The sequence below is a fragment of the Zea mays genome, chromosome 8 (assembly GCF_902167145.1).
Source record: "Zea mays cultivar B73 chromosome 8, Zm-B73-REFERENCE-NAM-5.0, whole genome shotgun sequence".
Lineage (NCBI taxonomy): Eukaryota > Viridiplantae > Streptophyta > Magnoliopsida > Poales > Poaceae > Zea > Zea mays.
In genome coordinates, this window is record NC_050103.1 from 172,915,690 (window position 1) to 172,938,723 (window position 23,034).

At 43.2% G+C, this 23,034-nt stretch overlaps 3 protein-coding genes and 1 pseudogene across 4 annotated transcripts; 2 read left to right on the forward strand and 2 right to left on the reverse strand.

The window, feature by feature from the left end:
• Window positions 1–3,748: 3,748 nt before the first annotated feature.
• Window positions 3,749–5,601, reverse strand: LOC118473174 (uncharacterized). The gene is made up of 2 exons (XM_035961921.1): window positions 4,203–5,601; window positions 3,749–4,096 (listed from the first exon to the last, which is right to left on the reverse strand). Exons 1-2 carry the CDS (start codon window positions 5,309–5,311, stop codon window positions 4,072–4,074), a joined length of 1,134 nt encoding a protein of 377 aa, XP_035817814.1. The 5' UTR covers window positions 5,312–5,601; the 3' UTR covers window positions 3,749–4,071.
• A 2,467-nt stretch (window positions 5,602–8,068) lies between these two features.
• LOC100191373 (Protein LIKE COV 2) lies at window positions 8,069–13,920 on the forward strand. 2 transcript variants are annotated; one of them, XM_008655999.4, is made up of 8 exons: window positions 8,069–8,437; window positions 9,940–9,992; window positions 10,088–10,197; window positions 12,326–12,493; window positions 12,585–12,682; window positions 12,888–13,014; window positions 13,212–13,337; window positions 13,413–13,920. In XM_008655999.4, exons 1-7 carry the CDS (start codon window positions 8,321–8,323, stop codon window positions 13,310–13,312), a joined length of 774 nt encoding a protein of 257 aa, XP_008654221.1. In that variant the 5' UTR covers window positions 8,069–8,320; the 3' UTR covers window positions 13,313–13,337; window positions 13,413–13,920.
• A 1,416-nt stretch (window positions 13,921–15,336) lies between these two features.
• Window positions 15,337–20,824, reverse strand: LOC100281275 (yip1 domain family member 6). The gene is made up of 3 exons (NM_001154194.3): window positions 20,121–20,824; window positions 16,048–16,122; window positions 15,337–15,913 (listed from the first exon to the last, which is right to left on the reverse strand). Exons 1-3 carry the CDS (start codon window positions 20,613–20,615, stop codon window positions 15,653–15,655), a joined length of 831 nt encoding a protein of 276 aa, NP_001147666.1. The 5' UTR covers window positions 20,616–20,824; the 3' UTR covers window positions 15,337–15,652.
• On the forward strand, window positions 20,614–22,772 carry LOC103637514 (2-keto-3-deoxy-L-rhamnonate aldolase-like; annotated as a pseudogene).
• The last annotated feature ends 262 nt before the right edge of the window (window positions 22,773–23,034 follow it).

Genomic DNA, 23,034 nt, shown 5'->3' on the forward strand with positions numbered 1-23,034 from the left:
CACCGGCCCGAGAAGAGGAACACCGCGTAGCAGGGAGCCCAAGCACCAGGCCACGGTGGACAACAATCAGAGCCGACAGAGCACTACACAGGAGCACTGGTAATGCAACTGAGCGCACACAGACCAAGCTGCACGAGCGCTGGGATCACCTCTACCCTCTTCCAATCACCACCAGCGAGAATCACAACAGAAGATCGAACAAATCGATCGAGATTCGATTGGAGCAGTGAACTGGGAGAGAAGGCTGATACGAGCGTATGCTGAGAGAGATGATTAACGGCCAGGGGATCGAACTCCCATTTAAGGAGCTGAGAGGGGAGAAGGCAAACGGATTTCACCGAGATTCCGGACGAACGAGCCGCGCGGATCGTAATCCATTGAACGCCGCCGCCACCCAGACGCTCGGCCTTCTCCGAATCGCCTCCGCTCGTGCCTTGCGCACGCTCGATCCCTACTCCCTCTACCAGCCTGCTTTCAGCCGTTCGATACATGCGCATGCACGCGATGGGGATCGGCCAGCCGGCTGGGCTGCTCGGCAGCGGCCTGCCAGCGGCCCAGCTCTGCTGGCCTTTTTTCATTTTTTTTTAATTTCCCAATATGAAAATAAAAGGGAAAATCTCTCATAAATGAACAGCAATCCCCACCATTTTCACTCTTATTTTCTGATCAATGTCAATGAGCTCCCGTACTGTTTATATACTACTTTTCGGCAGAGGTACTTGTTAGGTTTGAACCAAAGCCTATCCCAGTGTGTTCCAACCCTGCACGAGTAAGCGGAGGACTACGCCTTGATCCACAAACCCTAGTGTGAGAATCTTCGCACAAAAGGCACATAGTACTAGGCAGATTATCTGCTTCTCTTACGGGGCAGGGCGTTACGGTCATGCCCTTTAGTATCTATTCATGAGCTCACTAGAGAGAAAACCCCATTCTCTCCTGGACTGCGACCCCACAGTCAACTCATATAGGTGAAATCATTAAGGAAATTCTGTAGGACAATTTCCCTGCTTATAGCATTGACTTCATTAAGAGCATATCGCTCAACCTGCCATACAGACAGAGCACAGCAGCTCATGAGACTCTTTATCTTTTGTGCTCTTGGTTTCACAGTGCTTCGTTTCCTGGAGCCTGGATCTCGGGATCTCCGGTCACACAGGACAGTTATCCGCAGTTGAAACCGCTAACAGGGTACGAGTCCCATTCCCATGCACGCTGCTTGGATTGGCTTTTGAGCCAGCCCTTTGGTGAAAGGATCAGCAAGGTTCCTTTCAGACTTGATGTAATCTACTGTTATTACACCCGTCTCTCTAGCATGCCGACATGAATCAAGTCGTCTTCTGATATGCCTCGAGGATTTTTGGTTGTCCTTTCTACTGTTCACTTTTAGCAACACAGAAGTGTTGTCACAGTATACTAGGACAGCCGGTATCGGCTTTGCTAGCATTGGAAGGTCTGACAACAGGTCTCTCAACCATTCAGCCTCCAATGCTGCTGAATCAAGTGCAACTAATTCAGCCTCCTTGGTGGAACGTGTCGACACTGATTGTTTAGACGATCTCCATGACACGGCCCCACCAGCTAAAGTGAACACATAGCCACTTGTAGACTTCATTTGATCCGAGTCAGAGATCCAGTTTGCATCACTGAATCCTTCAAGTACTGACGGAAATCCGGTATATTTAATACCAAGATTCATCGCTCCCTTCAAATACCGAAGCACTCTGTACAAGGCTACCCAGTGTCTATCTCCTGGACTGGCCGAATAACGAGCCAGTCTGCATACTGCATATGAGATATCTGGTCTAGTTGCACTGCTCAGGTACATGAGAGATCCGATGATCTGCGAATATAGTAGCTGGTTCACAGGCTCGCCTTCATATTTACTGAGCGTGTAGGATGGATCATAGGGCGTGGTGACTGGTTTACAGTCCATATGTCCAAAGCGAGTCAGGACCTTTTCCACATAATGGGATTGTGACAAAGTAATCCCATCCTCACCCTTTATCAGCTTGATGTTCAGTATAACATCAGCTTCACCCAAGTCCTTCATATCAAAGTTCTTGGAGAGGAATAATTTTGTCTCCATGATAGCCTCCAAATCGGTCCCAAATATCAATATGTCATCAACGTATAAACACATGATGACACCTTTGCCCCCAGAGAAGCGATAATACACACACTTGTCGGCTTCGTTTACACAAAACCCGGCAGTGGTCAGAGTATTATTAAACTTCTCATGCCATTGTCTGGGAGCTTGTTTAAGACCGTATAAGGATTTAATCAAGCGACACACTTTGCTCTCTTGTCCTTTAACCACAAATCCTTCTGGTTGCTACATATAAATTTCCTCTTCCAGCTCTCCATTTAGGAATGCTGTCTTTACGTCCATTTGATGGACAAGAAGTTTATAAGCAGCTGCCAGCGCTAAAAGCACACGGATTGTGGGCAATCGAGCCACCGGAGAATAAGTATCAAAATAATCCTCCTCTTTCTTTTGAGTAAAACCCTTAGCCACAAGACGGGCCTTGTACTTTTCAATAGTACCATCAGGTCTCCTCTTCCTCCTAAAGATCCATTTACAGCCCACAGGCTTGCAACCAGCTGGGAGATCAGTTATCTCCCAAGTTCCGTTCGAGATGATTGAATCCATCTCGCTACGGACAACCTCCCTCCAGTACTCTGCATCCGGAGATGTATATGCCTCTGTGAGGGAGCGTGGTTCTTCATCCACTAGATAGATAATATAATCATCACCCAGAGACTTTTCAGTCCTTTGTCTCTTACTCCTCCTTAACTCCAAATCTGGAGTCTGGTCATGGACACTCGAGGGCAGAGAATATGTCCGAGATGGACCATCTGGGGCTACTACTTCCTTATCCCGCATAGGGAAGATGCTCTCAAAGAATGTCACATCCCGAGACTCCATTATTACATTTACAGCGATTTCGCTTGTCTCGGAATGGACCACTAGAAATCTATAAGCTGCACTGTTATGTGCATAACCCAAGAAGACACAATCTACGGTCTTAGGGCCTAGCTTTCTCTTCTTCGGCAACGGGACATTCACCTTTGCAAGGCAGCCCCAAGTTCGAAGATGCGAAAGATCTGGCTTCCTTCCTTTAAATCCTTCATAGGGTGTGGCCTCACGGTTGCGAGGCGGCACCCTGTTCAGGACATAGCACACTGTGAGTACTGCCTCGCCCCACCAGATGTCAGGCATCCCCGAACTTTGTAACAAAGCATTAGCTAAGTCACACACCGTTCGGTTCTTCCTTTCAGCTACCCCATTTGACTGAGGTGAATATGGAGCAGTGGTTTCATGAATGATTCCACACTCTTTGCAGTACTCATCAAAAAGGTTGGAAAGGTATTCACCTCCTCTATCAGACCGTAACCTTTTAATTTTCTTGTCTAGCTGGTTTTCAACTTCAGTCTTATAGATCTTAAAGTGTTCTAGTGCTTCATCTTTAGTTCTGAGTAAGTAAATATAACAGAACCCGGTAGCATCATCTATCAAGGTAAGAAAGTATCTTTTACCGCCTTTTGTGATTATACCATTCATCTCACAGATATCTGAGTGAATTAGTTCTAAAGGAGTGGTACTTCTGCCTTCAACCGTATGAAACGGTTTTCTAGGCTGCTTGGCTTGCACACAAATACCACATTTTACACCTTTAACATGTTTATATTCAGGAATTAAAGACATGTCACTTAATCTCTTAATGGCCTCAAAATTCACATGACACAAACGGGAATGCCATATATTATTAATGGAATCGTTATTACAGACCACATTAACATGGTAAGAAGAATGATTATTCAAAACAGAAAGACAGAACAAACCGCCTGACTCATATGACTTTCCAACAAAAGTACCAAACTTAGACAGGACCACTTTATTAGACTCAAACACTAATTTGAGACCCTGTCGACATAGCAGCGACACTGAAATGAGGTTCCGGCTCATCGATGGCACATAGAGTACGTCCTTCAGCACGAGCGTCTTTCCTGAAGTTAACTTCAGGTAGACCTGTCCAGTACCTCGAACTGCTGCCGGAACACCATTTCCCATCAAGACTGGTGCGCTGTTGTATCCCTGGAATGAAGAGAACATGGATCGATCAGCACAAATATGAACAGTAGCACCAGAATCCATCCACCAGTCATCTGATGGACTTGCCATAAAGGCCTGAGGTGCATACCCTGGGGTGGAGTTAACCACCACGTTCCCTTCTTTGCGCTGAGGTGGAGGACCTTTTCCCTTCCTGAGTTTGCATCTCCGAGCTGTATGCCCGGAGACACCACAAACGTAGCAGATAAAGTCCTCCTTTTTCTTCTTCATCTTTTTGGACTTAGGTTGGTTCATATTCTTCTGTGGAGAGTTCTTCTTCTTCTGGAATTTTCTATCTCCACCCTTCTCAACAACGTGAGCCTGGAGTTGCTGGGATAGCTTGTTACTGGACCTTGCACGCTCTTCCACATTAATCGCAGCTGACAACTCAGTGAGAGTCAATTGCTTCTTCATGTGGCGGCGTGAAGTCACAAAGTCTCGCCAAGAAGGCGGGAGCTTTGCCAGTATTGCATTCACCTGAAAACTGTCTGGTAGGACGCAACCATATTGGACCAAGTCCCTAACAAGGAGTTGAATCTCCTGTAGCTGCTCCATAACAGACCTTCCCTCAACCATTTTATAGTTGAGGTAGTTTTCCGTTGTGAATGACTCATTGCCATTGTCAACTTCAGAGAACTCGTTCTCAAGTTCAGTCCATAGACCCTTGGCGGAGGTAAAACGAGAGTACACGTCAAATAAGCGGTTCGACAAGACGTTCAGCAGACGAGACAAACATGCCTCATTGGCTTCATCCCACTTGGCCTTCTCCGCTAGTGCGGCGGCCTTCGCTGCATCATCAGAATCATCTGATGCAGCCTGGGGAACAGCCGATGTCACTACCCAAAATAATTTTAGGTCAGTGAGCCACATGCGAGTCTTAATCTGCCAGCGCTTAAAGCTTGCGCCGTCGAACGCTTCAGGCTTAATGACATCCGAACTGGAGGCCATAATAGGAGTTGGTTTTCTGGATTGTTGTAAATTTAGAGGAATAAGTGACATGCTTTCTACATATTTAAATAGATTACATATACTAATTCCGAATAAAACAAGCATATAACTCAGATAAATGTCATATGTAATTATAACAGCAATGAACAGTAGCAATTCCAGGACATGAAAACATGTAATATAGCTACTCAAATCCATTTGCAAATTAAACATGGCAGGTAGATGAAGAAGGCAGATTAAACAAATAAACATGATTGTTTATATTAAAATATTGCTCTCAAAATAGCGGGTTGCTGCAATAGACAGCCCTCCAACGCTAAAGGGTGATCAAAGATCCTCGACTAACGTGACAGTCCTATCTTACCAAATCAGGGTTTTAGATCAAATATTATGAGCCTAGAAATCAAGCATGAATATTAAGATCAAAACAGTGTGCATAAGAATTAAGGAACAATAATGAACTTAAATAATCAGCTTGCACAATAGTAAGAAATAACTAGGCACAAATAATATCAATGCTGAAAATAACAACACAATAAAACCCAGACTGTCACGTCGTCTCACTACACCGCTATCATCATCGAGCACATAATCCGCCCACAAATTGTGCAATCACACCCAAGTAAATAATACTAGCAGATAGCACAAAATTATTCAATAAATAAATAGAGGCAACGGGTAACTCACAGCACGTAGATTGTCTACGTGGGAAGACCAGCTCAGCGAACACGAGGTTCTGTCCCAGAAAACCAATTCCGCCGCCCACGTCCGGACCTGCACGGCGGGAGGTTGACGGAGATACTGGAGCCGCTGCCGGAGCCGAGGGAGACGTCCTCGGCACCGGCCCGAGAAGAGGAACACCGCGCAGCAGGGAGCCCAAGCACCAGGCCACGGTGGACAACAATCAGAGCCGACAGAGCACTACACAGGAGCACTGGTAATGCAACTGAGCGCACACAGACCAAGCTGCACGAGCGCTGGGATCACCTCTACCCTCTTCCAATCACCACCAGCGAGAATCACAACAGAAGATCGAACAAATCGATCGAGATTCGATTGGAGCAGTGAACTGGGAGAGAAGGCTGATACGAGCGTATGCTGAGAGAGATGATTAACGGCCAGGGGATCGAACTCCCATTTAAGGAGCTGAGAGGGGAGAAGGCAAACGGATTTCACCGAGATTCCGGACGAACGAGCCGCGCGGATCGTAATCCATTGAACGCCGCCGCCACCCAGACGCTCGGCCTTCTCCGAATCGCCTCCGCTCGTGCCTTGCGCACGCTCGATCCCTACTCCCTCTACCAGCCTGCTTTCAGCCGTTCGATACATGCGCATGCACGCGATGGGGATCGGCCAGCCGGCTGGGCTGCTCGGCAGCGGCCTGCCAGCGGCCCAGCTCTGCTGGCCTTTTTTCATTTTTTTTTAATTTCCCAATATGAAAATAAAAGGGAAAATCTCTCATAAATGAACAGCATAAATACCATCAGAAGCGCCAACAAAATACTTGCATATCAAGCATCCGAGGCACATACGTAAGTATTGTAGAGATCATGTTCTTACTCGGTGAACCAAGCAGGCTGCTTGCTGCTGCAATAAGAGTGATGAGTGTCTGATTGTCAAAGGATCAGGAGAAGAGAACAGGGGCCCAACAGCCAACTCGATGAACCAAGGTTGCTTGCTTCAATGCTGCTATTTTAATGCGAATGACGGAGAGGATGACGCCGAGCGGAAGGAAGAGGAAGAAGGCAAGCATGGCGGCTGGGGTGGGGAGGAAGGTAAGACGCCCGTCATGGAAGATGAGCGGCTTTTTGAGGTCTGTTTGGTTGTAAATGCGTCATACCTTATCTAAAGTTATTCGTTCGAATTTAATAATTAATCTTATATAGAAAATTTAGGACAAAATATAGTAAATTAGGCAGTGAACCAAACAGACCCTTGACACGCGTTAGCTTGTTATTTTCTATGTTCTCTCTGACATAGAAAAGAGGTTAAGGTAGGCCCGTTTGGATCTTTGGAATTTAATTCCATTCTAATAATAGTAATTTATGCACATATCAATTAAGCTAATATAGTTTATGCAAAATATATTTGTATACTATTATTAGCAATATGTCGAAGATATTTATGTGCTATATTTTTATTATAGAGTAGTGAGTCGAAGAGCACCCTAAAGTTGCAGAGTAGAATCATATTCTACTAATACATAAAACCATTTCATATCCTTCACCCTATGAATGTGAGATATGTTTATATCTAAACTTTGGAAACAGATGGAATGTCAAATTCCAAGCTAAATATGTTACTTTATTTAATAAATTTCAATTACTCCAAAATGAATGGATCCAAACGCCTCATTAGTTAATATGGTTTTTCTTTTTTTAAATGGTTAGATGGCATTTTAGCGTGTGTACCTAAGGGGGCGTTTGGTACAACTCCCATGACTCCGATTCCAGCGAAAGTCACTCCTACAAAAGTAAACAGTAAAAAACTGAACTGCTCTATGGTGGGAGTGGAGTGAATATTTGTACTAGAAAGTGGTAGCTAAAACCTTCTTCCCACCGCTCCCAACCTGTTCCCCACTCTCTAACCCCTCAGAAATCACTTGATAGCCTATTTACCAAACAATTTTTGTTAAATAGATTCACTTCTGCTATTAGAGAATCGGCTCTCGGAGCTAAAGAATTATGGAGTGGAGCTCTGTCAAATGAGCCCTAAGTTGATGACAGTCCGGCGAAATCCATTTTACATGATGGTATAATTTCAAATTTGTCACCACTCAAGCCAGCTCACGACCCAAGCGGTCAAGCCGATCGCTCCTCCGTTTTTCCCCAAGGATGGATGCGCTTTCCCGATGACGCCGTCATGACTCGTGGTCACCCCATTGGCCCATCCGCATCCGCGTCGCGTGGTCCCCGCAGTCCAACAGATATGCTGACCCCCGCGTGGAGGACGGCTCCCGAATGAGGAAACACACTGACAGGTAGGGACAAAACGTCAGAGCTAGGTCTCGGGGGGCAGTTTGGTCACTCCGTCCCCGCCAGGGTTTGACGTCGTCGTCTCTCTCTCGGCGGCCCGTCCGGCCGTCCCCGTCCCGTCTCTTGCGTACTCCGCCACCAACCGCTTTTGCTTGCCGCTACTCGCCGCCTGCCAAAAGCAGCCGTCCTCCCTAGCTCGCCCGCCCGAAGCGACGCCTGACTTCGCATCTGTTTCGTTCCACCCGCCCCGCGAGAAGCTTCTAGAAGGGGGAGACCCGCCGGAGCCATGCCGGAGGAGGAGTCGACGTCGATCCCGCTCAGCCAGGCGGCGGAGGCCGTCGACCCCGAGGACCCAGCCAAGTCGCCGCCGCGACCCAGCTCGCCCACCACCTCCACACGCAAGGTCCGGATCTAGCCTCTACGCTCCTTCGTTCGCCTCGTGAGTTGCGGCGGCATTGGGCTAGTAGCGCGACTGTGCTGCCCTTCTAGGGTCTTGCTGACCGTTCGACCAGTAGATTTGTGCTTCCCAGTGTTCGGACCCTTTCGTGCTTACGGGATGATTGTCAATTCGATGCGAGCCTCGAATTCGTTGGTGTTGCCTGTGGGTAGGTTTAAATTTAGGTCCCGTTTGTTTCCTTTCATTTTGAGGAATTGGAATCTTACTAATAGAATAGACTATTTTTTTTAAAATGTGACATTCCACCACTTTCCAAAGTTATCATATAAGTCTATCTCAAATTCATGGAGTGAGAGATGGAAATTCATTCTATAGATTTACATGCTATTTTTCTGATGTACAACTTATATCACACTCTTCTACTTGCTTCACTATAACATAAATGTAGTATATAACTATCTCTCTCATATAATTTAGAGTAATATACAAATATATTATATATATAAATATATGAACTTAATTAGTTTTATCTAAATTCTAATTATTAAAATGGAATTCAATTCCAACGAAACAAACAGAGCCTTAGGGATTTTGCCTTAGTTTGAGTTTTGATCGTACTACTTATCTGAAATTAGTGCGAACGTGATGTTATCAGCAAACGGGGATATTTTTATGGGATGGCTTACATGCTTTCTAGAGTCCACCTGTAGGTCATGTTCGTTTTGTCCCAAATCCATGGGGATTGAGTGGGAATAAATCCACTACTAGTCAAAATCTTCCTCAATCCACCTAAATATCCCTCAATCTACATGGTTTAGGAATAAAACGAACAAGACCGTAGTATGGAGATGATTGTTATCGTGGTTGTTGCGTAGTTTTATGTTCCTTATCTGTGATTGAGCTTAAGTTGGTGTAATTACTGTGGTGGTGGTGTGGCGAAGTTATATATTGTTGTACTCTTTATTATGAGGCGGTATAACGTGATCCAGTTTTAAATCTATAATGACCTAAGGTACTCATATAGAGAAATGTGGATGTTGTAGAAGTGAAGTATGTTTTCCATGTTTGTTATTGTTGTTATTTTTGAATTGATCATTGGATCCAATGACACTTGTAATGATATGAGGTTGGCATTAATGTATTAAGGGTAGTGAAGATAAAGTGTCTGGGTCGAACCAGTCCTTTGATTATAACTCAGCACCCAAAGTTGTGTTTGCTCTATATAAATTTCCTTGGAAAGAAAACCGGCATGCATGAATGACAAAAACAAACTGTTGTCCATCTCTGAAGGTCAAAGTTGTTTTTTACTTTGCTCAATGTTGTTTTTGCCCTTGTGGCTTGCTATTTACATTGACAGTTGAACTATTACAAGTTTACAACACACATGTTGCACTTCTACATCACGAGGGCATATTGATAAGCCTTTAATTATTTTGCAAACATAACTTTATTATGCGCAGACTGAGTGACAAATATCGTTCATGGTTAACCTGGTATATTTTGTGCAGGCATGCTGTGCTGTTCTTCAAAGTTGGGTCTCAAGAAAATTTATGACTGGATGGTACGCCCTTCACAATAACTGAGCTAAACATGTTGCCATAGCTATATATACCTTTTATGTATGCATGATATATTTCTTGTGTTTTATGTCTGCAGTGTAGTCCTTTTCCCTGTTGCAGTCACGTTCTTCATCACATGGTGGTTTATTCAATTTGTTGATGGGTTTTTCAGTCCCCTATATGCAAAACTTGGAATCAACATATTTGGTAATCCTTGTACAAATACTTCAAACTTTCTGTACATGGTGATTGTAAACTAATGGAAAGGCTATATTTTTTTCCTCTTATTTTATCCTTGTGATATCCTGGCCCTGGCCCTGGTGGATTGTGAGATCCTGGCCCAAGCCTTAATAGAATTAATAGTGTACTCATACCAACAATGTAAATCTTCTTTTTCGGAAGCTTATCTCGAAAGAACCTACAAGTTAAGTGTGCTTGGCTTGGAGCAATTTGGGGTGAGTGATCGACCGGAAAGTTTTCTCGGGTACACGAGTGAGGATAAAGTGAGCACAAAAGACCCGTGTTGGTCTTTAGGGATAATATATGATGCTAGAGACCTGTCAGGAGTAAGTACTGCCGGTTCCGGAGTGGACGGGGTGTTACAAGTAGGGATGAAAACGGTTTCGGAATTTTTCGGAATTCCGAAAACCGATTTTGAATTTTTTTGATCGGATTCGTCGGTAACGGTATTTTTCGAAAACGGAATTGATTTTCAGAATTTTCTATCGGAATCGGTGTGGTGTTTTACCGACCGTTTCCTTCGGTTACCGGTTTTTGTCGGAAATCACCGAATTTGTGTCTCGGAATTTTCCGGAATTGTGTCTCGGAATTTTTCGGAATTGTGTCTCGGAATTTTCCAGCATGTGATTTTTCGCATCGCCTGTTTGTATTTTTTGGACGCCATAAGATTTTTTTGGGATAGATGGTGTTGGAAGGCAGTTGGGATTAACGATTTGGTGTCTCGAACGAATCCACCATTTTCTATGTACATGTTATGTATTAGTAATATATAATGATAGAGAGTCGATAGTCTGTCTTTTCCACACACTAGATTTTAGGGTTTTCCTGTGATGTTGTAAAAAACTCTTTATGTGAGGAAAAAATATTTCATAAGTAAGCATGTCATGTCAGCTAGATCGAGTGGATATTGTGAATTGTGAACTTTGAGTCTGTGAACTTGTGATATTTATGGACTTGTTATATTGTGAACTTGTTATATTGTGAACTTGTGATCTTTGTAAACTTTTTATATTATAAATTTGTGATCCTTGTGAACGTGTTATATTGTGAACTTGTTATATCATGAATTGTGAACTTGTAGTCTATGTGATCTTTTGTCAACTTTGTTGTATTGTGAAGTTTGATATGTTTATCGATCGTTTCCGCACCAAACTTTTGTTTCCGATGTTTCCGAAATACCGATATCGTTTCCGTTTCCGGAGTTACCGTTTTCGATTTTGTTTCCGATAAAAAATATGAAAACGGTAATGGTTTTAGTGTTTACCGACCGTTTTCATCCCTAGTTACAAGTGGTATCAGAGCCGACCCTCGCGGTTTCACGGGCGTGTATGGGTTAGGGTTTCGGGTATATGGCGCATGTGGGTCCGGAGTGGTCACATGGCATGGCATATGATGACACTAGACACAAAGACGTGGCTAAGAGGGAAGGTTCATGGATTGGGGTTGACCAACGAGGACGCCGGTCTTCTAAGGGGGGTGGATTGTGATATTCTGACCCTGGTGGATTGTGATATCCTGGCCAAGGCTTAATAGAATTAATAGTGTACTCATACAAAAAGGTGTATCTTCTTTTTCGGAAGCCTGTCTCGAAAGAACCTCCAAGTTAAGCGTGATTGGCTTAGAGCAATTTGCGATGGGTGACCGATCGGGAAGTTTTCTCGGACGCGCATGAGTGAGGACAAAGTACGCACAAAAGACTCGTGTTGGTATGTGGGGACAATATATGATCCTAGAGAGCTGTCAGGAATAAGTACCGCCGGTCCGTGAGTGGACGGGGTGAAGATATTTTGTTGCCATGTCACCCATATAGTGGTGCCATCAATGTGTTCACCCATAGTCCTAAGAAATATAGGCCTTCAACAAAGTTAATGGAACAGTTTGCATTACGTTTTGGTAGTATGTGGACCACATCATGATGCTGAGAATAGTATTGAAACTTTGGCTCTTTGGAAAATTGATTGATGGAATACAATCTTGTCTTATGATCCCTCTTCTACATAAATAATTTGGTAAAACTTCATCTATTCTTGCTGGTCTCCAGCAGAACTATACCCATCGTCTCAAGTGCTTATTTGTTTTCATGATATGATTGCAGGTCTTGGTTTTTTGACTTCTCTGGTATTCATATTTCTGGTTGGAATATTTGTTTCTTCATGGGTTGGTTCAACCATCTTCTGGGTGGGAGAGTGGTTTATAAAGAAAATGCCATTTGTAAGGCATATATATTCAGCGTCAAAGCAAGTCAGCACTGCAATTTCACCAGGTCAGGAAGCATCCATTGCATGTGTTTCTTTTTTTATATTTTAAAGATAGTTTGCACAAGAAGTTTTCTTATGTAATTATTTTGTTGTTAGATCAAAATACGACAGCTTTCAAAGAAGTTGCAATAATTCGTCATCCACGAATTGGTGAATATGCATTTGGATTCATAACATCAACGGTGGTCCTTCAGGTACTTGATCTTCTATATATAGAAAAGTTGCTGAAGCAAAATTCATATTCTATGTACAGAAAGGTTGCTGAGGCAAAAGTCATACTTCTAGTGACCATATGATACTTTATAAAGAAAATGAACTGCTACATGATATTATCTTTTGTTTTGGTCATGCCATACATGCATGCCCCCCTTTGATGTTGATATACTTATATTATTGCAGACTGACAAAGGCGACGAAGAACTGTGTAGTGTGTATGTGCCAACAAATCATTTGTACATCGGTGATATATTTCTGGTGAACTCTGAGGAGGTCATAAGACCTAATTTATCTATTCGAGAAGGAATCGGTATGGTAGTTTGGTTAATATGATGCCTAGCATCTCTATATTATTATGTCATGTGGCAACTTTCCTTGAAATTCTTGTTACTTGTTTTTTCCTATCTAGTCAATTTTGCATTACAAAAAACTTACGAATCCATCGAATCATTATTGCTTGCTAGAATTGATAAATCAATATATTATTCATTCTTTTGGTTTCTGCAGAAATAATTGTTTCAGGAGGGATGACCATGCCTCAGGTGATTGCATCACTGGAGCCCATGCCACGGAAAAGCCAGAACATTCGTCTAAATAGAATGACGTGATGTAAAACAAGCCACATGCATCAAGGTCAAAGTTTCCAACTTATATAACCCAGCTGGTTTGTTTTGCATGTTTACTGATATTGGGTTGTGCATCAAGCAGATAGCATGACCTGTGTGCTTAGCCATGTGATTTGGATAGAGGAGCAGCTTTGTGCTGAGCTATTGTGGCATTCTGTAGTGCAGGGGAAGCATCGTGTTGATGCCCAGGGATATTATTCCCACACAAGTTGTGCTACTCATTGTGCGGGGTGTTTGGTTTCTAGGTACTAATTTTTAGTCTCTTCATTTTATTTTATAAATTATCAAATACGAAAACTAAAATAGAGTTTTAGTTTCCGTATTTGTCAATTTAGAGACTGAAATAAAATAAAATAGATGGATTAAAAATTAATCCTCAGAAACCAAACACCCCTAACACTGGTCCAAAATGCTAACGTCTATGCTTGAGGTGCATTATTGATTAAATTCGTTTATAACTGTGATGTATAACATCTTACGTTACAAAGAGAGCACACAACGCTCTGACCAATTTTCTTCTTTCAGACTTACAATTTCTTCATTTTATTTTATCGTGTAATGTGTTTAACTGGCTATGATCCAGCTTTAGGCATAAGCCCATGGTTATCAATCTACTTGACACCATAAGTATCAATCTACTTGACAACAGGTTGGATTCGTTTCGTATTGAGTTTTTTTTTTTGTTAAATAAATGAGGTTATAAGCAACTGGATGCATAAGTGATACTTTCAGTTTGTGATACAAATATATACTTCGAGATGAAAGTAACGGAACTGTGCTAAGGCTGTCCATGCCGCTCTCCTATCATATCTTCTATTTGTTCTCCTATTTTATATTTTATTGTAAACAGTGATGTCTATCTTATAAAATAGTGTTTTATACTGACATAAACACTACACAATCTGCTGAAGTTAGGCTCCCTTTTGAATATTGTCCCGCTTTGAAGTGAGACTTTTTAACTTGTGTTCATGGAGCCTTCGTGATCATACAAATACTTTTGTATTTTGTGTTCAACGGTGGACGAAGAGAAGTAGTAGTTTAGGGGTTAATTTTATAATATAGTTATGATGTGTCATAAGTTCGAATACATAGTTTTTGGGAGTAAATTTTTTAGAAACTCTTATGGCTAGTTTGGAAATCCTATTTTTTTCTAAAGAAAATTATTTTAGAAATTTCTTAGAAAATGAAGTTCTCAAACTAGCCCTTAGAGTTGCTCTAAGTCCCAACTCAAGATTTGAAGACTGAGGTCCAGCCGGAGGTAAATCCTATTCGGCCTAGAGCTTGTACAAGGCTGGGCGCTGATGGACTGTTATGGGCCGTTAAATCATTTTTCTGCCACCGTGGATTCTATTAAGCCTTTGTTCGTTTGTCCAGGAATGGATCAGAAATTATTTAAGCTGATCAAAACTTATATAAATTAGAAAAATAAACTGGCTAGAAATTATTTTATGTTTCTATTCCGATAGAAACGAACGGCCCCTCGGGCTTATTTAGAAATAAGGGTAAGAGGAAACTTGGCTATTCAATCAATTTTAAATACTCCCTCCGTTTATTTTTAGTTGTCGCTGGATAGTTCAATTTTACACTATCCAGCGACATCTAAAACGAAACGGAGGGAGTAACAAACAAGCCGAGCTGCAGCCGGGCGCCTTCGTAGAGAGGACGCTTGCTCACAGTATTTTCTCTGTTCATGTAAGCGCCTTTACACGAGTCCTTGCACCGTACGTATGTAGTAACACAATGCACCTCTCAACAGCATATATAACCTCATTTAGGGCTAGTTTGGTAAACCCAATTTTTCCAAAGGATTTTCATTTTCCTAAAGAAAATTAGTTCATTTTCTCTTGAAAAAATAAGAATCCCATGCGAAAATAGTGTTTCTAAGGGCTAGTTTGAGAACCCCAATTTTCCAAGGGGTTTCTATTTTTCCAAGGAAAATTAGTTTATTTTCTTATGGAAAAATAGAAATCCCTTAAAAAATTGAGGTTCCCAAACTAGCACTTAGTGGTCAAAAGTTCAGCCCTTTAACACACGATGCACCTCTCAACACCTCATTTAACACAGTATTTTCTCTCACACAGTATAAGAAGCTTGGCAGTCAATTCAGTGGTCAAAAGTTCAGCCCTTTACAACAGGTATAGATTTTCAACTAATTTTACAACCTTAAGCCTCCGGATCATGTAAAGACCGAAATCCCCACGAGACGATTCAGACTACAGGGTAGAAGCATTGTCTACTCAAACTTGTATGTTTTCTGGTGGTTCAACCATCCACGAGGAAAGTCACAACTATTCAGATGTTACTAGGAAGCTTGCCCCCCCGTTAATCAATGGCAATTATGAGGAAACCAACTGAGATATACATGAGGAAGACAGGATATAGGGCCAGAGCTTTTCTCCTTGGGTTAACAGCAGCACTCATGAATGGATAGGCAGCCCAGGAGCTCCATGCCAATGTGATTGTCACCACGACAATCTTAAGTATCACGTTGTCCTTCAGCATGCAAAGTAGAGCACCAACGTCCAGTGGAAACAGGCAATAACCAAGAAGACTAAGGCTTTGGAAGAAGATGATGTGTCCACCCTGAAAAGCGATTGAATAAACAATTGTAGAACTGCTAGGAAGGTACTTTGATTAGCACAGCCACAGAGACAATTTATCTCCAACAGTCATGTGCATGTGTAACCGTGTTTGTGAGTAGAAAAAAAAGGTCTTACCAGAAGCAGAACATTCAAGGTCAGAATTATAGCCCCAGCTGCCAGGACAGCAAATGCAACAGCAAATACTTCAGACTACATTGACAAACAAAGCAGGATCATTAATTTGCACACTAGGCGCTATAAAATTCAAATATTCGATTAATGATTGATTTGATAGAACGCAGCAGAAACACACATTGTATGTGTTTGAATTAAAGTAAAAAGTACTGATGTGTCGACTGAGAGATTGGAACCCGAGCTTACAGGTAAATGGTTCTTCCGCTTGCAACTATGATGGCTCAATGCAATACAGACATAATTCTTGTTAAGGTATAAAAGCCAAGGGTAGTAGTGTAATCTCCTAGTCTAGGGTTTTGTCATGTACTTATATGTAGTCACATTGAATCTCAATACAATCATCCAATTCAGTCTCCCTTATTTGTAACAACTCTCTCCCTGCATGTTTTCTCTATATGATGTGCCACACGGATCTGAAGTCTGAACAACCAGATCATCGGTGTCATGTCTTATATTGGAACATAGTACAAGAAGCAGCAAAAGAAAATGACGCTTTTCAAATATTCCTGTTCATTCAGGATATCTTGTTCTATAAGAACAAGGGAGACATGCCTACCAAGTATCTAACTGCAATACTACCAACATACACAGCTATTTCTTTTGAAGTAAATAGTAGAAAAACAATATAATGCAAGAGAATGCAAATAAATTTGGTTTCTCCATGCGACCATAAAATTTTATACATAATATACAGAGGGGACACTGCTAACACCAAAAAATCAATTGTATACCTAAGAACTAGAAAACTTTCATGTAACGACCAAGATTGTAGTTTCTGCATGAATTAGTTCTTTAGAAAATTTGTTGACATTGCACATTACTAACTACAGTCTACAGCAGAAGCATAAAACAAGATCCAACCTCTCTTTTTTTGGTACGAAGGCATAGTTTGGCTAGAAACTGGGATAAGGAAATAAACAACAACATCACCAACAAAGCCTTTAGTCATGAGCAAGTTGGGTAGGCTAAAGTGAACAAAAACCACAAGACAAGGTTCAGGCACATGGATAATTGTTTTCTATGCACTCCTATTCAAAGCTAAATCTTTGGTTATATTCCATTAGGGATGAAAACAGATACTTATTTGGATATCGTTTTTTTGTCTTTTTTCCTTGATCATGAATAAATAGGATATAGAATCTGCTATTCAAATCTGTATTCTTGTTTTCAGCATTGAGCTTGTAAAGATTCATATCATGTAAACCGAAAATTTATCATATATCTTCTCAAATGATAGATATAAAATTCAGATACGGATTCAGATTTTTTTTCACCTTTTTTGTAGGGAGCAAATAATGCATAAAACAATTTATGCAAATTTTTATTCTTATTTGTAAGAATGTATTTGATAATATAAGAAAAGATAAATTTCATACATATCTATTTTAAAATATTAAATTTATCCTAACAATTCAGATATCCACTTTCATCCCTATATTGCATCCTTTAAAGATTTCTTTTACAGCCGCTACCCACGTCAACTTCAGTCTTCCTCTACGCACCGATGCCACTGATGCCTCTAGAGGTCTTCGTTGAACATGTCCAAAATCCAAATCATCTCTCAACCGGTATTAGACCAGCTTTTCTTCAATTGGTGCTACCCTTAGCCTATCATGTATATCATCATTACAGACTAGATCCCTTCTTGTATGGCTACAGATCCAACACAACATACACATTTTTGCAACACTTATCTATTGTACATGTCGTCTTTTTGTAGACCAACATTTTGCACAATACAACATAATATGTCTTAATCGCTATCCTATAGAACTTGTTTCTTAACGTATGTACCCTCTTATCACATAGAATGTGAGATGTTTGATACCACTTCATCCACCCTAGTTTGATTCTATGGCCAACACCTTCGTCAATATCCCCACCTCTCTGTAGCATTGATCTTAAATATCAAAAGGTATCCTTCTTAACCACTACTTGACCTTTCAAACTAACATCTACTTCATCATGTGTAGTAGTGCCAAAGTCACATTCATATATTCAATTTTAGTTCTACAGGGTCTAAAATATTTGGACTCTAGAGTATCCCGCCACAACTCCAATTTTCTATTTACTCGTGTCAGGCTTTCATCAACTAGCACTACATAGCCCGCAAAAAAACATTCACCAAAAGATATGCCCTTGTACATCCCTTGTGACCTCATCCATCACCAAGGCAAAAAAGTAAAAGCTCAGAGGTAATCCTTGATGTAGTCATATTCTAATCAGAAAGTAATCTATATATGCATCACTTGTTTGAACATTGGTTAAAATATTGTTGTATGAGTCATTAATGAGTCCAACGTACTTCGTTGGAACTTTATGCTTGTCCAAATCCCAGCACATAACATTCCTTGCCATTTTGTCATAAGCCTTCTCCAAGTCAATGAAAACCATATATATGTCCTTATTCTACTCTCTAGATTGGTCCATTACTTGTCTTATTAAGAAAATAGCTTCCATGGTTGACCTTCTAGGTACAAAACCAAATTGATTAATAGAGATCCTCGTTATTCCTCTCAGAGGATACTCGATAACTCTCTTCCATAGCTTTATAATCAACTTAATTCCTCGTTAATTAGTAGAACTTTGAATATCTCCCTTGTTCTTGTCAATCGGCACCAATATACTTTTTCTCTACTCATCAGGCATCTTATTCGACTAAAAGATATGATTGAACAACTTGGTTAGCCATACTATAGCTATATCCCGGGGGCATCTCCATGCCTCAATTGGGATACCATGGAGCCCATTACCTTACCTCTTTCATCTTTTTCAATGCCTCTTTAACCTCAGGTTCTTGGATCCTACACACAAAACGCCTATTAGTGTCATCAAAAGAGTCATCCAACTGAAAGGTTATGTCCCCATTCATCCCATTGAACAATTTGTCAAAATATTCTTGTCATCTATGCCCGATCTCATCCTCCTTCACCAAGAGGTGCTTCATTTCATCCTTAATGCATTTAACTTGGTTGAAATCCGCTATCTTCCTCTCATGGGCCCTAGCCATCCTATATATGTCTTTCTCACGTTCCTTCATACGTTCCTTCATAATCAAACGTTGGTAAAGGTTCTTGTACGCTCTAGCCTTAGCCACACTTATAGCTCGCTTTGTGGTCTTCTTCTCTACCTTGTACTTCTCTATGTTGTCCACAGTCCACACTCCTATCATGGTACAAACATTGTTCTTTCTCCTTAATGGTCATTTAGACTTTCTCGTTCCACCACCAAATATCTTAAGTTTCGCCTCCACTCCCTTTGGTTGCTCCATACAGGCACACACCTCTCGCCACCTTCTGAATGCAAGTTGACATCTTCCCCCACGTGTTGTTTGTGTCACCTTCTTCCCTCCAATTACCCCCTTTGATCATAGGACAACGTAAACAAAACCAACTATTTATTTCAGTTTTGACAACTTTACAGAGAGAGGGTCATATGAAGCTTGAACACTACAGACAATTAAACTTCACTATTGTGACGAGATGATACCCAGTTCCATATCCATTTTGGAACTAACAGAATGACACAATCTGAGAACTCAACACAAGCAGAATAAGTGACATCAGATACACACTTCAACTTGCATGGGCACAAATAGGGAACCAATTGTTAGTATAATAAACTAATTGAGAGGGTAGAGCCATAGAGGTAGGAGAAGTGATTCACATGCAACATTCAGCATGCATCAACTTACAAAAACCACATGATAGCTCTCAACCTATCCCCACGGGTATTAAATGTTCTTAGAACATCATTGATATATCACCACAATGGAAATGTTGACCTTGTAAATGGTAATTGCGCACCCCTAAGAAAACTTCACATGCTGACATATAACTAGTTTAATAACTAATATACAATACAACCCGTTATCCGGTATATTTGAGGAAAACGAGAACTGCAGTGTTAACTAGTGGTATATCATGAAACACTTCAGGACAGACACTACCAACGTAATAACCAGATCCATATAAAAGAGAGCACTAAATCTAGTTGCGAGAGGAAATGGGTACCTTCTTAACGGAAGCTGACCAGGAGAGCGTGAGGCCAAGGAAGACGATGAAGAAGAAGGGACCCCACAGGTCCCAGTCCCTGAGCGCCTTGCCGGGGTCCTCGCGGTAGGGATTGGGGAAGACGACGAGCTTGAGATTGCTGACGATGCGTGCTAAGTCTCGCTTTACGGTGTCCCATACCGGCTCTGTGAGCGTGTTGGGTGGAGGTCCAAACCCGTCAGCGCCGATGGGAACGGAGACGGACGTTAGAACGGGGGAGACAGAGACGGAGATCGGAATGGAGGCGGCGGGGAGAGGCGGCTTCGTGGGGACGGGCGCCGGCGCCAACGCCGGAGAGGAGGATACGGGAATGGAGGCCCGCGTCGGAGACGGTGGCCGCGCGGGGAGAACGGTGGCCGGAGATGGCGCGGCGTGGATGAGGCTCTCGATCTCGTCCATGTCGGACTGCGCCGACGAGGGGTGGAGCGGGATCGTGTCGCCGTGGTTGTGCGACATGGCGGCGGACGAGCGGAAAACACGCGAGCGCGCCGGCGAGGGGAGGCGGATCTGGGGGGCGGTGACTCCGGTGAGAGATCTCGCGGGAGGGATGGGTTTGGGGGGTGGGGAGGTTGTGCGGGTTTGCGAATTGCGGGTGCGCACCGAGTGCCGACCTGCCTGCAGCGTCTGAGTTGCGCTAGCGCTAGCCTCCTAGCGAGGAGTCGAGGACCGAGGGGGAGATGCGTCAGGTCACGTGAGTCGGCGAGCGGCCGTACGATCGAAGCGTCCGTAATGAGTTTTTTTTTAAAAACTGTGTCGAGCACATCATGAATGGAGTCGTGAGAAATAATGTTTTGTACTCTAGATAATATTGAAATTTGAAATATAACTAATACAATATCTATTTATTACGACGGTACACAGCAGTATTTAATGATATTGATTGAAGTGGATCAGACTCTTTCAGCTTGATCATATGCAAATACAAGGGTCTAGTGAAAGCTAGTATTATAGACCCTCACAGAAAAACATAAACTTAATAAAAATGAACATACGGTTCACATATCATATATTAAATTTGATATTAACTAAAAGATCGAGAAAGATGTGAGACAACAAAATTGGAATATCTGATCAAACCAATTTTAGTGGACCATTTAATAGCAGCACGGAACTGAAATAGTTTTTGCCCCCTAGGTTTATTGCAGATACAATTATTATGATCACATCCCATCAAGATGATGAATCTCTACTACTACTTAAGTGTGTATTGTAGGCGTGCACAGCCACAGCGTTCTGCCGCTCGCGCGAGACGCACCCCGCGGCCGCATCCCGGCCAACCCTCCCGCGGCCACCAATCAACGCCCGTGGCCACCAATCAACGTCGCGCCCCACCCGCGACCTTCCTTCAACGGGGCATCCCGCCCGCGACCGCATCCACCCCGCGTCCTTCCTTCAATACCGCATCACGGACCGGCTTCCTTGCCGTGGGCGGCGCTCCTCCGCCGCGGCATCCGACCTTCTCTCTCCCGCGCCCTCCCTCAAGTCCCGCCTCGCCGACGGAGACACCCTGTACGTTCTGTTCCTCCTCTCCTTCTCCCGTACCCTCGCCGCCCTCGCCGGCTACGACTACGTCGTCGTCGACATGGAGCACGGGTTGGGCAGGATCCCCGAGGCGCTCGCCTGCCTTCGCGTGCTGGACGCCGCGCGCACCCCCGCCGTGCTCTGCCTCCCGGAGGCCAGCGCCGTCTGGGCCAAGAAGGCGCTGGACCTCGGCCCCGCGGGCCTCATACTCCCCGCCATCGAGTCCCCTGAGGCCGCCGCTGAGGCGGTCTCCCACTGCCGCAGTGCCGCTACCCGCCGCGCGGGGTCCGCGGCGCTGCACACCCCATCGTCCGCGCCTCCGCCTACGGCTTCGATGACTCCTACCTCTCCCGCTGCGAGGACGATACCCTCGTCATCTGCCAGGTCGAGACCGCCACCGCGATCGCGAAGATCGACGCCAACGCCACCGTCGACGGCGTGGACGTCGTGCAGATGGGCCCGCTCGACCTGTCGGCTAGCATGGGATACCTGTGGGACCTCGGGAACAGGAAGGTCCGGGCTACGCTGAGGGAGGCCGAGAGGAAGGTGCTGGAGGCCAAGAAGAAGAAGAAGGCGGCAGCAGCCTCGGGTGGCAATGCTGCTTACCTGGGCGGGTTTGCAATGCAGAAAGCAGAATGACCCGTCGGAGCAGCTCAAATTGAGGGGTTACCATATGGTAGCTGGCGCAGTGGACATTGCTATGTTCCGGAAGGCGACATTGGATGATGTCAGGCTGTTCCGAGAGGCAGTGATGGAGATCGACGAGGAGGATGATGAGGATGAGAAATGTGAGAAGGAAAATGACGGGTACTGGAGTGACCGAGTGAGTGAGCAGTGTAGAACAGAGCTGAGCTGAAGCATGGAGAGAAGTGGCTATGGGTTTTGTTCTGGTGATATGTTTTTTGTTCTGAGTTCAGAGGATCTATTCGAGATCTTAAGGAGCCCAAGAATTTCTAGCTTTAGCTGTACTCTTGTTTAGGTCATCATTTGATTTTCAGGTGAACAATCTGGTTGGGCATCTTAAACATCCCTATTTGTAGGATGAAACTCAGAACTGGTGGCTACCAATAAAGTGCTGTTTTTTTCCTCCCCGTTTATTTCTAATATCTGGATAAGTCTGGATCGTTTTGGCCAACCGTTTGATAGTATATCATGGGATGGGAAGCACGTAGGTCCAGGTTGTTGTTGTGGTTGGGTCAGGGTAAGCTACACGCCCAGAATCTCAGCACTTGCGCAACCTCAGTCCTCCTCCACCATGAGTATATTATAATCCTAAACAAACGGGTCCGTACTTCTCTTGAATCCATAATTTTAGTGAACAACAACCTTGCTTGCTCATCAAGGATATCATAGT

What these genes read in the sequence shown, in the direction of transcription:
- LOC118473174 (XM_035961921.1), bottom strand. Translation starts at nt 5,311, where the DNA reads ATGTTTATTTGTTTAATCTGCCTTCTTCATCTACCTGCCATGTTTAAT. An exon ending in GTGGTTAACTCCACCCCAGG is followed by an intron (nt 4,097 to 4,202) that starts GTATGCACCTCA and finishes TCTTCATTCCAG; the next exon opens with GGATACAACAGCGCACCAGT.
- LOC100191373 (XM_008655999.4), top strand. Translation starts at nt 8,321, where the DNA reads ATGCCGGAGGAGGAGTCGACGTCGATCCCGCTCAGCCAGGCGGCGGAG. An exon ending in CAGCACTGCAATTTCACCAG is followed by an intron (nt 12,494 to 12,584) that starts GTCAGGAAGCAT and finishes TTTTGTTGTTAG; the next exon opens with ATCAAAATACGACAGCTTTC. An exon ending in ATCTATTCGAGAAGGAATCG is followed by an intron (nt 13,015 to 13,211) that starts GTATGGTAGTTT and finishes TGGTTTCTGCAG; the next exon opens with AAATAATTGTTTCAGGAGGG.
- LOC100281275 (NM_001154194.3), bottom strand. Translation starts at nt 20,615, where the DNA reads ATGTCGCACAACCACGGCGACACGATCCCGCTCCACCCCTCGTCGGCG. An exon ending in GGTCAGCTTCCGTTAAGAAG is followed by an intron (nt 16,123 to 20,120) that starts GTACCCATTTCC and finishes TTGTCAATGTAG; the next exon opens with TCTGAAGTATTTGCTGTTGC. An exon ending in CCTTGAATGTTCTGCTTCTG is followed by an intron (nt 15,914 to 16,047) that starts GTAAGACCTTTT and finishes ATCGCTTTTCAG; the next exon opens with GGTGGACACATCATCTTCTT.